This window comes from Fonsecaea multimorphosa, assembly GCF_000836435.1.
Source record: "Fonsecaea multimorphosa CBS 102226 unplaced genomic scaffold supercont1.7, whole genome shotgun sequence".
Classification (NCBI taxonomy): Eukaryota; Fungi; Ascomycota; class Eurotiomycetes; order Chaetothyriales; family Herpotrichiellaceae; genus Fonsecaea; species Fonsecaea multimorphosa.
The window spans coordinates 1,092,875-1,105,987 of NW_015971641.1; the positions used below are offsets into that span (position 1 = coordinate 1,092,875).

At 52.9% G+C, this 13,113-nt stretch overlaps 5 protein-coding genes across 5 annotated transcripts; 3 read left to right on the forward strand and 2 right to left on the reverse strand.

Annotated features, from left to right (window-relative positions):
- Positions 1-449: 449 nt before the first annotated feature.
- On the forward strand, positions 450-1,554 carry Z520_04628 (uncharacterized protein; the record flags this gene model as incomplete). Its single annotated transcript, XM_016775133.1, has 2 exons — positions 450-1,156; positions 1,218-1,554. 2 exons carry the CDS (start codon positions 450-452, stop codon positions 1,552-1,554), a joined length of 1,044 nt encoding a protein of 347 aa, XP_016634113.1.
- Positions 1,555-3,858: 2,304 nt separating this feature from the next.
- Positions 3,859-4,348, reverse strand: Z520_04629 (uncharacterized protein; the record flags this gene model as incomplete). The annotated part of the gene is made up of 2 exons (XM_016775134.1): positions 3,859-4,004; positions 4,081-4,348. The coding sequence occupies 2 exons, from the start codon at positions 4,346-4,348 to the stop codon at positions 3,859-3,861; spliced, it is 414 nt and encodes a 137-aa protein (XP_016634114.1).
- A 2,614-nt stretch (positions 4,349-6,962) lies between these two features.
- Positions 6,963-7,890, forward strand: Z520_04630 (uncharacterized protein; the record flags this gene model as incomplete). The annotated part of the gene is made up of 2 exons (XM_016775135.1): positions 6,963-7,254; positions 7,316-7,890. The coding sequence occupies 2 exons, from the start codon at positions 6,963-6,965 to the stop codon at positions 7,888-7,890; spliced, it is 867 nt and encodes a 288-aa protein (XP_016634115.1).
- Positions 7,891-9,712: 1,822 nt separating this feature from the next.
- On the forward strand, positions 9,713-10,698 carry Z520_04631 (uncharacterized protein; the record flags this gene model as incomplete). The annotated part of the gene is made up of 3 exons (XM_016775136.1): positions 9,713-10,115; positions 10,315-10,517; positions 10,621-10,698. The coding sequence occupies 3 exons, from the start codon at positions 9,713-9,715 to the stop codon at positions 10,696-10,698; spliced, it is 684 nt and encodes a 227-aa protein (XP_016634116.1).
- A 17-nt stretch (positions 10,699-10,715) lies between these two features.
- On the reverse strand, positions 10,716-12,791 carry Z520_04632 (uncharacterized protein; the record flags this gene model as incomplete). Its single annotated transcript, XM_016775137.1, has 1 exon — positions 10,716-12,791. The coding sequence occupies one exon, from the start codon at positions 12,789-12,791 to the stop codon at positions 10,716-10,718; it is 2,076 nt and encodes a 691-aa protein (XP_016634117.1).
- Positions 12,792-13,113: the final 322 nt, after the last annotated feature.

Sequence of the window (13,113 nt, forward strand, 5' to 3'; positions counted from 1 at the left end):
GATGAATACTCCCAATTCTCGTGCAATTGGTCAAGCTGGATTCCTCAATATGCGGCCCTTGCGGAGGCTTGCGCAGTTTTGCCGCTCCATCACCTATCCCGAAAGGTACAAACCTGGCAAATCCGTACCTCCACGATGACCCTCTTGCTAGACTGTCGGGCACGAAACCAAGACTAGCGGAAGAACATATTTGGTACATGCTTGGAAATCAACGTTGACAAGTTCCAGATTTGTAATTCGAGGAAACCGAGCGAAGAAAGTGGCTCTCTGTGGAAGTTGTCTGGGCACTGAATGCTTCTCCTTCACCCTCGAACTTGAACGCCCCACAAAGGGGATATATAAGTCTGGCTCGCTGAGGACATCTCTTCACAAACGTCCCTCAAGTGATTGACGGACCTGACCTTTTGTATTCCGCCAAAAAGCGAAATACCTTATCATCATCAGACAACATGGCGCAAAAGACGATTCTGCTGACGGGCGGCACCGGGAGCATTGGCGCATGGGTGCTCGAACAGTCCCTGAAGCAGGGCCACAAGGTTATTGCCGTGATTCGATCTTTCGTCAAATTTCAGAAGCACTTTGACGACAAGTACGGCTCACACCTCGCCAATGGGTCGCTCGAGCTTGTCGAGGTGCCCGACTTGGCGGTGCCTGGTGTCTTTGACGAACCCGCCTCGAGATCTGATGCCATCATTCACGTTGCGACACCTCTGACAACCTCGGACTTTGAGAACACCATGATCAAAGCGACATGGCTGATTGACGAAAACATTCTCTCCGCGGCCCAGAAGTCACAGAAGGTCAAGCGTGTCGTCATATCAGGCACGATCGTCTCGGTAGTCAAACTCCCTAACGGCTTGTTCCAGGACGCGACGGTCACCGAGGAGGACTGGAATCCCATCACACACGAAGAGGGCGTGGTGAGCTTATCTGGCGCCTACGCCTACTCCAAAACGAATGCAGAGAAGCAAACGTGGGCGTGGATGGAAAAGGAGAAGCCCCGTTTCGACCTCGTCGTCCTTCTGATCCCGTCTGTCATCGGCAAGAGTATCAACCCGGGCTTCAAGCCGAACAAGGAAGCTCTGGGAGGCATGTCCAATGCATACAGCTGTTTCGTCGACACCCCGCAGCTGAGTTTCGTGTTTAATCCGTGGATGTGAGCACACCCCAAACACGATCCGACTTCATGCAGAGAGAGCTAACGTCATCTTTTCCAGGGACGTTCAAGACGTGGCGGCTTTGCACATCCGATCCGCAGTGGATATCCAAAGCGTTCCTGGCAACGAACGTTACCTGATCAAGGGCCCAGGTGTCTTGGACGCGAATGAACTCGCGGGCAGGATAAGGGAAGAGTTCCCTGAGCTGCGTGACCGTGTGCCTGCACCGGCCAAACAAAAGAAGGGCAATTCCCCACCCCTCACCACGTTCGATACCAGCAAGGCCCAAAAGGTGTTCGGTCCAGAGTCTCAGTTCCGCGACGGCTGGTCGGCGATGAAGGACACGATTGCAGATATTGCCCGGTTGGTGCCAAACCCGCCCGCGGCCTCAACGTAGCCGGTCCCACGCATGTTGGGAGGAAGAAACGCGGAACGAGAATCGCATATTCGTACCACAACTATCCCATACCATCTCCTGTTGCCAAGTAGGAGCATCTTGCTTAGATGTGTGGGAGGTTGATTTGAGCACATTGTGGGGAATACCGCGTCGAGTCAGGGGATATCTGCTCAGGGCGAAGTTGGTGACTGACTCATTTGAGGATATCGAGCTGCCCTTAGATTATAGAGAACTGTAATCGCACTCGAAGTCCTCAATCTGAGAATCAATCAAGTGGTTCTCCGTCGCCGGCCTTGTTGATAGCTGAGTTGCTAGCGCCTATATGTAAAATCATCCTCGCCGACAACTCTGGTTTCCGCCTTTCTCTCTGCTTTTCCTTCCAACCCTAGTATGCTGGGCTACGACTCCAAAATCTGCAGCATCGTGGTTGAAAGTGAAGAGGAGCGATAAGAGAAGCATGGGCCAGTAACCGCAGGCTTACTTTAGGCCTATCATATCGACCCGGTAGAGCATTCGCCCGAGACAGTGGCATCCTACGAGTACTTAAAACTGCTGTGCTCCTGCGCAGCTTCTGGCACCACCAACCTCTGTTCTGGATCAATCGCTTTGGTGAAAGCTATCGCCGTACTACTTGATCAAGAGGACGCTGGGAAGGTTATTTTTTGCATCGGTTGCGGTGTGTTTTCTGGATGAATTACCTCCGCGCTCTTCTTCTTTGCTACTCTTTTTGAAGTGCCCATTGCAGACCAGAACTTCCATCGAAGTACACTTCTCCGACTCTTCTCTTGATCCGTATTCCCGTCTTTTCGTTTGTGGACTCCAGTCCTCGAAGAGTGCAGTGTTCTGCCCCAAAGCTCCGCGATGACATTCAGGGAATCGTTTATTGACGGCTTTGTCAAGAGAGTAGATTGCTATTAAGCACGGGCTTCTGAGGACCAACGATGCACACGCCTCAAATACTCAATGAAAACCGCCAAAGAGATCAGGGGATTCTAAACAGCTGCGTCAGCCGCGATGGCAACGAGCGACCTGTACCTACATTCCTCTACGAGTCGCGAAAGCACCGCAGACGACATCCTCATCTCCCTGCTCACGCAGGGTTGCAGCACTTGTCTGTGTGCGCACAGGGGTTCGTGAAGATGATTTAGACCCAGAAGAGACATCGACAATGACGAATTGTGATCATACAAAATCGTGATGCATGTTAGCACGCCTTTCTGTGCTCGGAACCAGAATGGGTCCACCATAGACTCGCTACACAGTGGAAAGAAGCAAACCGAGCACCTTCCATCCTGCAGGGAGGAAAAGACGAAGAGCAAGAGCTACCTGATCCGCCTATCAAAGTGTTGAACCAGAAACCTATCTGTGGTAGCCCGGGGATTGGAAGAAACATGCATTCCCCCCCAGCGCATTTTGACGGCACCGATGTTCGCACCGTGAAGGTCGGGGACAAATTCAAGGATTAGTTGAAGCTATAAAGGAGGAGTCAGCAAAGATGGCCACCAGCTTCAACTTGGTCCTTACTTCGGTGGGCATCATTGTTGTTGTGAGGTGAGTTTCAGTGGTATCGGAATCAGGCACTCGAGTATGGAGATATAAATGTGGTCGATATACAGAAGTTTATCACGGACGACCATATATCTCGACAGGCACATTCCATTTGGAGTAGCACGAGTATACCATCAAATCTGCAAATCTCACTTCGTACAAAGCTATGTCGACAGCCATCATGGCATGCGGATTCAGCCTTCCGTTCTCGGGTACTTGCAGATACTAGTGAACAGAGCGATCTAATAGAGCCTGAGTGGGTCTAAGGACCAGTAAAGTCTGTAGCCTTGTGCATTAGTTCGCACAGAACAGGAGCTTTAATATTTGCTTGACCGGTGACGAGAAGAGTGCTTCTGAAGGATAGATTCTGGGACGAGCAACTCTTTACCATCTTATGACACCCCGTGCAGTCACAATAGCGGTCCATGTTTCACCCGAAGCGAGCCGTGTCCATCGTCGATTCTGCGAGTCGACAAAGCATGTGGTGACGGGCTATTGGCCCGTCTCGGAATTGGTAGGTGACACACTCAAAGTCAGAAGACGCATAGATTATTGACTGCCCGGGGTGGTTTGTCTAAACGAAGGCGCAAAGTACAAGGTAAGTAGGCTGAAAAGTTAAAACCCCCCTCAACTGAAACTCTCCTGTGCCACAAATATCCTTGCCCCAAAATACCAGTTACAAATGATCATCAGCGCTTCAGCGCTGCCACCGCGTCCGGTTGAGTTACGGATGTCTTCGGGCCAGTGCAGTCAATATCACAGGTGTGGCGCAGGGGTTTCGGTCGCCGGACTCGGTCGATCCTTTTGAAAGAGCTCGAGCCATTTCGCCTTCTCAGCAGCGATCTCTTGTTCAAGTCGCGCCTTGTTCTCCTCTTCTTTCTTCGCAACCTTTTCTTTCGCCACTATCAGTGTTGTCAGCGAATTTGGAAAGCCCTTGAGTATGTATGAAGCAAGAAGCAGATCGAAAGCCTAACGCACCTTTCTTCGGGAAGCAGGGATAGACTCCCGGGTTGCTGGCGTAATACCATTTGTCGCAGGCTTCCTGGCCTAGAACGATCTCGTGGTCACCCTGGGGAACTATGAAGAACTCATCTACCATAGTCTTCAGGGAAGCTTGCGGAGCCCAACGAAGCCGCAAGGACTTTTTCTTCTCCCCGTTCGCATCAATAATGGAGAAGCCGAGATCTTGGACGCAAGCCTCGGTGATTTCAGAGCTTTGATCGCTTTGCCAGTTCTTTTTGGCCATCTTTGACGTTGGCATTTGGTTCTTACGTTCTATGGTGATCTCGCATAGATTTGAATCTGGTCTAGCGTTGTTCGCCATCCTTTGGGTTGCGTCTCCTTTTCTTTTTGTTTCCTCTCAGGTTTGTTGGTATTTAGAGGAGTCTCGAAACAGACACAAGTGCCTCGATTTATACCCTCAGTCCTCTAACAGGGCTGCCTTACCATAGCCTCACTGGCAGACCACCCTCACTCTTATGCTGCAGGGATTAGATGGCCATCGAAAGGTTGCCTGGCACTCTTCAGCATATAGGTGAATGCATTGGCCAGAGCGTCGTGGTCGCGGCCCAATTTGGTCAGAGGACCGACAACGACGGCACTCATTCTCAACCAGGGCGCCTACCTTCGGGCAACCTTGTGCGTGTCACCAGCTCAGAGCGGTCGTCGATAACAGGATCAAAGAAGCGGTCAACAACATGGTCTCGGACAGACTCATGCCAACAGTGCTAGATTTGCAAGTCACTCTTTCTTCCAATTTGCGCCCGTCAACCCCATGTTCAACTCAGCCGCATCGCCCGCCAACTCAGCAGTCCACAGCGACTCGGGCCACCTCATTTCTTACAGGATTCGACGCTATCTTTGCGCCCTTCACAAAAGACCGGGCATGAACGCGGCCGAGTTTTGCTTTGCCCGAATTCTGTCAAGGAGCTTTGTACCGAGCACCATGTCATACCTATCTTCGTTTGGAACCACAATAAAGGTATGTCGGTACCAGACAGCACCATCCAGAGAGAATTTCAGTTTCATACTACACTCAACCTTGAATCCTGCTCCCTTCACAAAGCCTTCGACCATGTCAAAGCCTTTGGTCTCTTTTGGCTCACTCCGATCGATGGTAGCCACGCCCAAGGCTTCAGCCCGGATTGCAGTTGATTCGCTTACGAAGCTATGCGTAGATCCGGAGTCCAGCAGAGCCCGACCCAAGTATGTGATTTCCCCATCTGCCACGACCACAATATCAGAAGTGCTCCTATTTTCGTCTCTCCAGCAAACTGAAGACACACTTTCCGTTCTCGCTGGACACGCCCCACACTGGCTCCGGGTATCACAATCTTGCAGCACATTTTCTTGTTGTTTTGTTTCTGCTGGCATTTTGTTGTCGATCACGGAGAAATGTCTCTTTTGAGCGACCACCTTGTATAACCCGCAAGTGTTTTGATCTCCGGGGACGTCTGATATTAAGGGGTCTTGCCTTGTCACTTGTTGCTCAGCCCGTGGCTACGTTCGACGGTTTATGTTGGGTGTCGAGTCACTCTCGCAGCTGAAATCTCAGGCTCAAATGTCGAGATTGTCCTAGTCCTTGTTGATGCTCCGAATCAACCGCAGTCTTGCTTTGAGTCAAAGGGTCCTTCACGCTGCAATTGTGCCTGGGCGGCTCGGGACGCTGGATATGGGGGCCGATCGAATATCAATGCATTCAAAGGACGCAGCACGCTCGAATGGGGGGATGAGGAGGCGAATAGACGCTTGGTGCACTGGATTGCGGAGGCTGGATACGACTCGGAGACGTGGGAGAAAGCGTCAAGGCTTGCGCAAAAGGGCAGAACGAATTCCTCAGAAGTCTTCAAGAGCAGCAAAACGCGCCAGGTTCATGGCAAGGAACACGCATGGCTTTCTGTTGTGGTTGGGATGGATGCAGGACGTTAGAATCTCGCTGTTTGTAAAATTCGTGGTGCGGAGCGCCGAAAGTCGACCGCGCGATTGATACCTCCAAACCGTGGAAATGAAACACTCAACCCTTCTTTGCAACCACCGCGCCCATACCATTCCAGAGCGGCCTGAAGTGAGGCGAGGCACGACTCCAACACATTAAACAGGCATCGAATTTCATACTTCCTTCCTCGAAGCCGGTACCTTGAATACTTGCCGGCGGATGGCACTTTTACGAAAGCAGGCAATATCGCATACCATTGTGTCTCTGGCCGAGGAAACCCTTCCTCAAGGTCATGTGAGTATGAGATCTATTCAGGCCAACGCATTGTCGCAGTTTCATGAGAGAAACGATTGGATCTTTATACCAGACAGTCTGTCTCCTATAGACACCAGCATATCAAGATCGGTAGGCTGTGGCGCTTCATGCCGAGATTTCCCGAGAATGGAACATTTCAAAGGCAGAGAAAAATGACAACCGAGAAGACGGCTCCGGTTCCTTGGGAATGCTCACCATCTTATCCCTCTGGACTTCCCCGCGCTGAAGCAGAGGACCACACCCTCCTTGCTCCTCTGGACCGAGCTGCATGGGCAAAATGGCAAGCCGAATATGATTGGAACTTTCCGCCGCAGCTCGCCGACCCATCGCGTTGATTGTCCTATCTAGGAGCGGTCCCCGGGACACGCGGCACGGCTCGTCGCTGGCTCTGCGAACAGGTGGTCCGTGCTAATTACTTGTAGGTGTGAAATATCCCTGCAATGCATTGGGCAGGCATTGGACATCGGGGTTCAGATACAGATGCCTCACTGCGACTGGTACGTTTCATTTAGGCGGTGGCTGCCGTCGAGCGGTTCTCCGCACACGACTACCATCCCAACAGCAAGACTCATCAAGGCCATTTTGATCTGATGGAACACCATATTTGAAGATGAATGATTACTCTCGTCTGTCAGCAGTGCAAGCCGGCCAGCCCGAGTTCGCCATCTTTCGGCGATTCATGCCCCTCCAGGCTCTCCAGCTGAACCGTCTGCAGGCCGAAATTGCGCACCTCAGGCAGGGATTAGGCACGCTATTGGAGGCGGAGAGGAAACCTGGAAATCCAAAGGAGTGGACCCCTAGTTTCTCCTTTGACCAGACTCAAACTTCGGGAGATGATGCTCCTCCCAGCTCAATGCAGAAGGCTCTTTGGGACCGACTTGACGCTAAACTGGAGAAATATAGTGGGTAGTTGTCCCCCCTATCTGATGATTCCAAAGCACCTCCTAACTATTAGATGAAAAGGTAATGCGCTCCTTCGCTATCGCGCCGTCTCCCAACTCCCCTCCGTTGATCCTTTGCATCACAAGCACCTACGCCTTTGGAATTTGGACCTCGAAAGCGGCCATGGCTGCATCCATGGCGTCGAGGGTGTTGTCTGGAATTCAGAGAATGCAGAGGATCTGACCTCGATAGCTCTGCGTGCCGAGCCCAGAGATCCTCTTACGTCTTTCCTCCACACGCGATTCCTCCCGTTGTATCACTCCTTGCTCGGGCACAAATATAAGCGGCGCGTCTATATTGCTGATGCATACACAGATGCAAGGCAGCAAGTGCCCATTTTCTCATACTCGGACAAGGTGGTGCTTCAGATCGTGAACACCTGCAGCACAGTCTTATCATCGATGATACCTTCCCTCTGCTCGCTCGCCTTATACTTCATCCAGCGTGAAGGGGCCAGAATGGGTGCGATCGTGGGCTTTACCTTCCTCTTCAGCGTCGTCATTGCGTTGGTCACACCGGCCAAGAGGATAGAGACTTTCGTGGCCACTGCCGCCTTTGCTGCCGTCCTCATTGTTTTCGTTGGAAATGGCACTTGACGACATGGGATTGTGCTTGTCCAGTGTCTGCAAAGTCGACGACACCTTATGAATGACCCGGAGGACCGGCCCAGGGACCGAACAAAGAGCTTATATATATTCCGATCCCCAATTCGTTCACTTGTTTCTTGGGAAAAAGAATTACATGCTATTATTCTCGTTGACACCTGCATATGCTATGGCAATTCCCTACGGTGGATATCATTCATTTGGGCAACCAAAGACTACCTCATCTGATATTGGTGATGATTAATGTTGGTCTCACAATTTTTCAGGAGCAAGAAATGTCAGGATGTCATTGCGCATCACATATATCAGTACCCATTCGCCCTGGCTTAATTCAAAGGTTGCGAAGTTCAGGACCTCACCAGTCCGGAGAAGCCTTCTGCAGGAGAATGTTAAAAAGTCTGTAAAGATCCTCCCTAGGAGTTCTGTACGCTGAGGCTGCGATACAGGCACTGATATCGGGAAGTACAGTATACGGCCTGGCATTGCCCAGTTGACGACACTCATAGGTCGATTTCAATGGCGCCAGTTTTCTACCCCGGCGCATGCATTTTACATCTGGTCTACAACGTCTCCCTGGTTTTCTTCCGCACTAGGGAAAAGGGCGAGGGACGCCTTGTCAGCCTTTGCTCCCGGTACTATCAATCTTATTCGCCAGGTCACTCCCTTGGGCATACACTTAAAGGTGTCTGTCTGAACTTGCGCCTGGACGCACACACACATGCCGCTAGGCCGGGCGTCAAATGCTCGTATATTCCTGGCCAGACACTCCTTGCACTTGGGCCCGCTCTCGTCTTGTCACCCTTGACGCAAGGCCACTGAACCAAAGCATACTGACACGATGCTAGCTATGTTTCGCAGAGTGTCTGTGGCTGAGCTGCAGTTGCAGGGGCTGGCTATTTCTCTATTTGCCACGCCGAAGGGAGCCCATCAGGCTGAGAAAGTAAACCATATCCCCAGGGCGGGGAGATGCCTTCCATACGCATGTCTTTGCAGCATCTATGTCCCTCCTCTGCATGGACACTTCTCAGTTGCTTGAAGCGGGTCATAATCGAGATCAACGTCAACCACTGGGAACCACTGGGCTGTGCAACCAACGGCAGTTCAGACAAGACTTGAACGGCCGGGGCATTTGGCTGGCCTTCTATCTCCAATGGCATGGGGCAACGGCTTGAAACAGGATAACACCGGGAACACAGCAACCACGGCACTTAGGGCGTTGGAACCACGCGAATGCATCGCACGCTTCGTTTGTATGGAGTGACTTCGCGCATGTTGTGGGATGTCGGCCCTGAGCTGGCCGTCAAGCGCCAATATGAACGGTGAAGGAAAGACGGCTCAATTTATACACCGCTAGGTCTTACAAGACACTATTCAGAGTCATGAAGGTATTTGCATGCGCCGTTAATGTTAGAACTTCTTCACTGTATCTGCGGAAATGAGACTTGAGTAATATGCTTATCATTGATCGTCGTGTGCATACTGAAGGCCGCGACTGCCGTTGGCCACGATCCTAAAGTGTGATCCCAAACGATATGACAACATGCCCGAGGCGATAGATGATGTCTTGAAAGATTGCTGGTGGAGGGGCTTTGTCGGCGGTCGCCCAACAATACCTAGCGAGCTAGGTATACTAAGAGACATAATAATTAGATCAAGAGAAGGTTCAGTCGGCGCAATGAATTTCCGTTCCGAACCTTACTGTCCTTGTAGTGGACACTGCCTGCATCCCTTTCGCCGCATCAAAACAATGTCACCTTCATCCACGAAAGCCATACAGATATCCTCGCCAATCACTTGACATAGCCATGGGATCATGTTCGCCGGTCCCAGCCAGTATCTCTCCATCCACCTCCCGAGCCCGACGACGGTCAGCTTCACCGTCTCCACGCGGCAACCTGGTGGGTGGTCTATAAACAGACCTTCCTCCTCACACTCACACTCACACTCGTCCTTCCGCCGGGTCTTGCCCCCTGTGTTCACCCTCATCAATTACGCGCTACGGATTCTCCTCGTCTTGTACATTGTCCTCCTCAACCTCGCGAAAGCCCAGAGCGACGTCGCTCAGCCCTCCAGACTCGACGCGTATACGGACCTAGGGCTCAAGCTCAGCTTGGTGGGCGGGTCCATCAGGGCCGTTGCCGAGCGCGCAGAATGGTGGTTTCTGGCGCCTGTGAGCTTGGTGATCGTCTACGTGTGCCTGAGGAGGGACTATGTCGGTACGTTACGCCTGCTCGTTTCGTCTATGTTGTTCTTCTCTTGTTATTGTTCCGAAGGAGCTTGCTACTTCTAGAGGTTTCTTTTTGCATCCCGAATGAACAGCTATTCCCTTTCCCTCAACATTGCTTGTTCTCTTTTCCCTTTTTCAAGAACCGTGATGCTTGTGCTGCGGACTGCTCTAACTAGTCGGTCGTACAGAAGAGTCCCTCTTGGTCCTCCAAGGCCTCGGGATCCAGACGTCCACGTCCTCGCGCTACTTCTTCACCGGCGCAACCACGACATTCATCCCTACCACGCAGATCCAGGATATCGTCATCCACGAAGCCTTCAAAGGTCTTGAAGTCCGCTTCTACTTGGCCGTGATAGTTGAAGGGGCTACGGAGGTCGTGGTTGTCTTCCCTGTAAGCAATTTCCCCCCTTTGTCAGAGCCAACGAAATGGTCAAGTCATGGTAGCCCAGCAAAATTGCAGAGGCTGACATTATTTACTTATTATGTACCGGCAGAGTCTGCTCCCTCGACGGGAAATTCTCGAGGAGGTCTGGCGAGGAAGTCGGAAATGCTTGTATTCCGGCATTCGCTGAGAGGAGCACCCCAAATTCTACTCTACTTGCGCATTCGTCTCCTCAAACTCTTCCTTGGCTTTATCTCTCGCTTCCCGGCTCTTCGCCCATTTCGCATTCAATACCTCCAAGGTATCCATCCTCGGCTTTTTCATCACAGGAACATACCGTCCGCTGTTCCTCGCTCTGCTACTCCCATCAAAGACTTTTTGACTTCGCTCTCTGGCCCTTCGGTGCTCGTCTCGTGTCGCTTCTCTGTTGAGAGAAGTGCCATCGCCCTGAGAAATGGCCAGATCGAGCAGACTGCCCGCGAGGAGCTCTTGCATCTTGGCGTCGCGCCACTGAGTCCAGAGTTCGTCTACCACGCCCCCAATCCCAAATTTCCCATCTTTCTTGGTTAGGCTGGTGGTGAGCGCAGGGACTGTGGCTGCATCTCCGGCGTATAGCCAGGGTAAAGAGTCTTGCATCATTCCACCATTCCCATTCTTGTCGTTGTCGGGGAATATGCAGTCCCACAGCACCAAAGGCGCGTCATCAGCCATCTCGTACATTGGTCGACGGGGGTTCTTTTCAATATCCAGCAATTCATCGACGATGCTTGGTTCCTCAAGGCCTTGGCCGACCAGGAACAATATTGCCACCATACACCGCACCTGATGCCACAGGAACGCGGTGCCGTGGACGCAGAAGGTATATACTTTTGGACCGTCGGACAAGGCTGATGCTCCATTTCCGAGGATAGAAGAAGCCGACCCGGTTTGGTTCAGACCTTCATGTTCCGAAAACATCCTCCCGGTCTCGGGAAACTCAACCACATCCGCAAACGTCACCCTCCTCACACAGTTTGGCATCTGCTTGCTCGCATCGATCTTGCAGAGATTCCTAAAGTCATGCACCCCGACAAGTTTCCTCGCGGCTTGCCTCATCTTCTCGATATCCAGCCAGCCTTCGCGGACACTGGCCGAGCCAGCCATGCCATCTGCGCGCTGGAGACCCAGGGGGCCGGGAGTAGGGCAGAATGCCGGGTTGGTGAAGAAATATTTGTAGCGGCGCTCGCGACAGGAGAAGCGCGCATCGAACGTCGGTGGCGGGGAGGGACACCAGGCTAGAACGCGGATATCGGGTGGGAGGATGGAATTGAGGAGGGAGATGTACGGCAGTTCGTCTTTGATGGGGTCGAAGGGTTTTGTGTGGGTGTCTGTGACGAGGTCGGTGGCATCTATGGACGGCATAGTATCATCACCTTCCGCCTCGCCCTCGCCCTCGCCTTCGCCTTCGCCAGTTTGCTGTTTCACGTCCACATGCCGCCTGCCCTCCTCCTCCTCTTCCTCGTCAACAGAGTTCTTTGCTTGACTAGTTTCCAGCGCCCGGTTACTCCTCACTCTGATACCAATGACCTGGCCAAACGCGGACACGCCCCTATCCGTTCTCCCGCATTTACTATACTGACACCCCTCCCAATTGAGATCCAACCGGACCTTCTCTCTGTCCTTAACCTTGCCCCCGAGGTCTCCCCCACCCCTGCGCCCGTCCTGCGCCCGTGCTAGTGCTGCGCCCTTCTTCAGATATCTCTCCCTCCTCTTCTCCTCGCCCCACACCACGTCGTAGCTCTCATCGCTCCCCTCCTCCAGGGCGGGCGAAATCAGCCGCGCCTTTCGGAGCGCCTTCCACAGCACCTCTTCGATCGTGGGCTGCGGGGTGGCGTTGCCGTTCGCGTGCTCGTACCCGCCGTACCGCCCGCCCAGGTACGCGAATTTCAGCGCGATGTGGCGCGTCGAGTAGAGGGAGGGGTTGAACGGGCGGGCGCGGCGCGGGGATCGCGATCGCGATCGCGATTGGGAGCGGTTGCCAGGAGGGGCGGGTTGGTGCTGCGCGGTCGTCGTCGTCGGCGATGATTCTCGGACGAAAGGTGAGGATGAGCGGGGAGCCTGGTTCGGACTCGCCCGAGTCAAGGACGCCACAAGGGCCGCCTGTTCGCGCAGCTGCCGTTCCAGCGTCGTGATGCGCCCGAGCAGCTCGGCCGTGCTGTAGCTCGCGTAGTCTGCATCCGTCTCCGTCACTTCCGCTGCGCTGCTCGCGTCTCGATCCTGCTGCATGCCTCTAGTCGACGACATTGCGCGGATGTGCGAGGACCTCGAGAGTCGAATCGTAATCGTGGATGACGGGGGTGCTGCTGCTGCTGCTGCATGCCGCGGAGAGAAAGTACAGATCTTGTGGCGGAGAAGCACGAGCCCGCTTGTGAAGGATACTGGCACGGCAGCAGCAAAGGGATTCGGCATCAACGACAACGACCTTGCAGGATGGGAAAGGGAGAGGGCAAGGCGCAGAGAGCTTTGCGCCAGAGAATTGGGACCAGTAGGGATTCAACGAAGGGTTTTGAGGGTTTGGGGGAAAATAATTATTTACAAAATTTTGGCACGAGACTTCGGGATAATG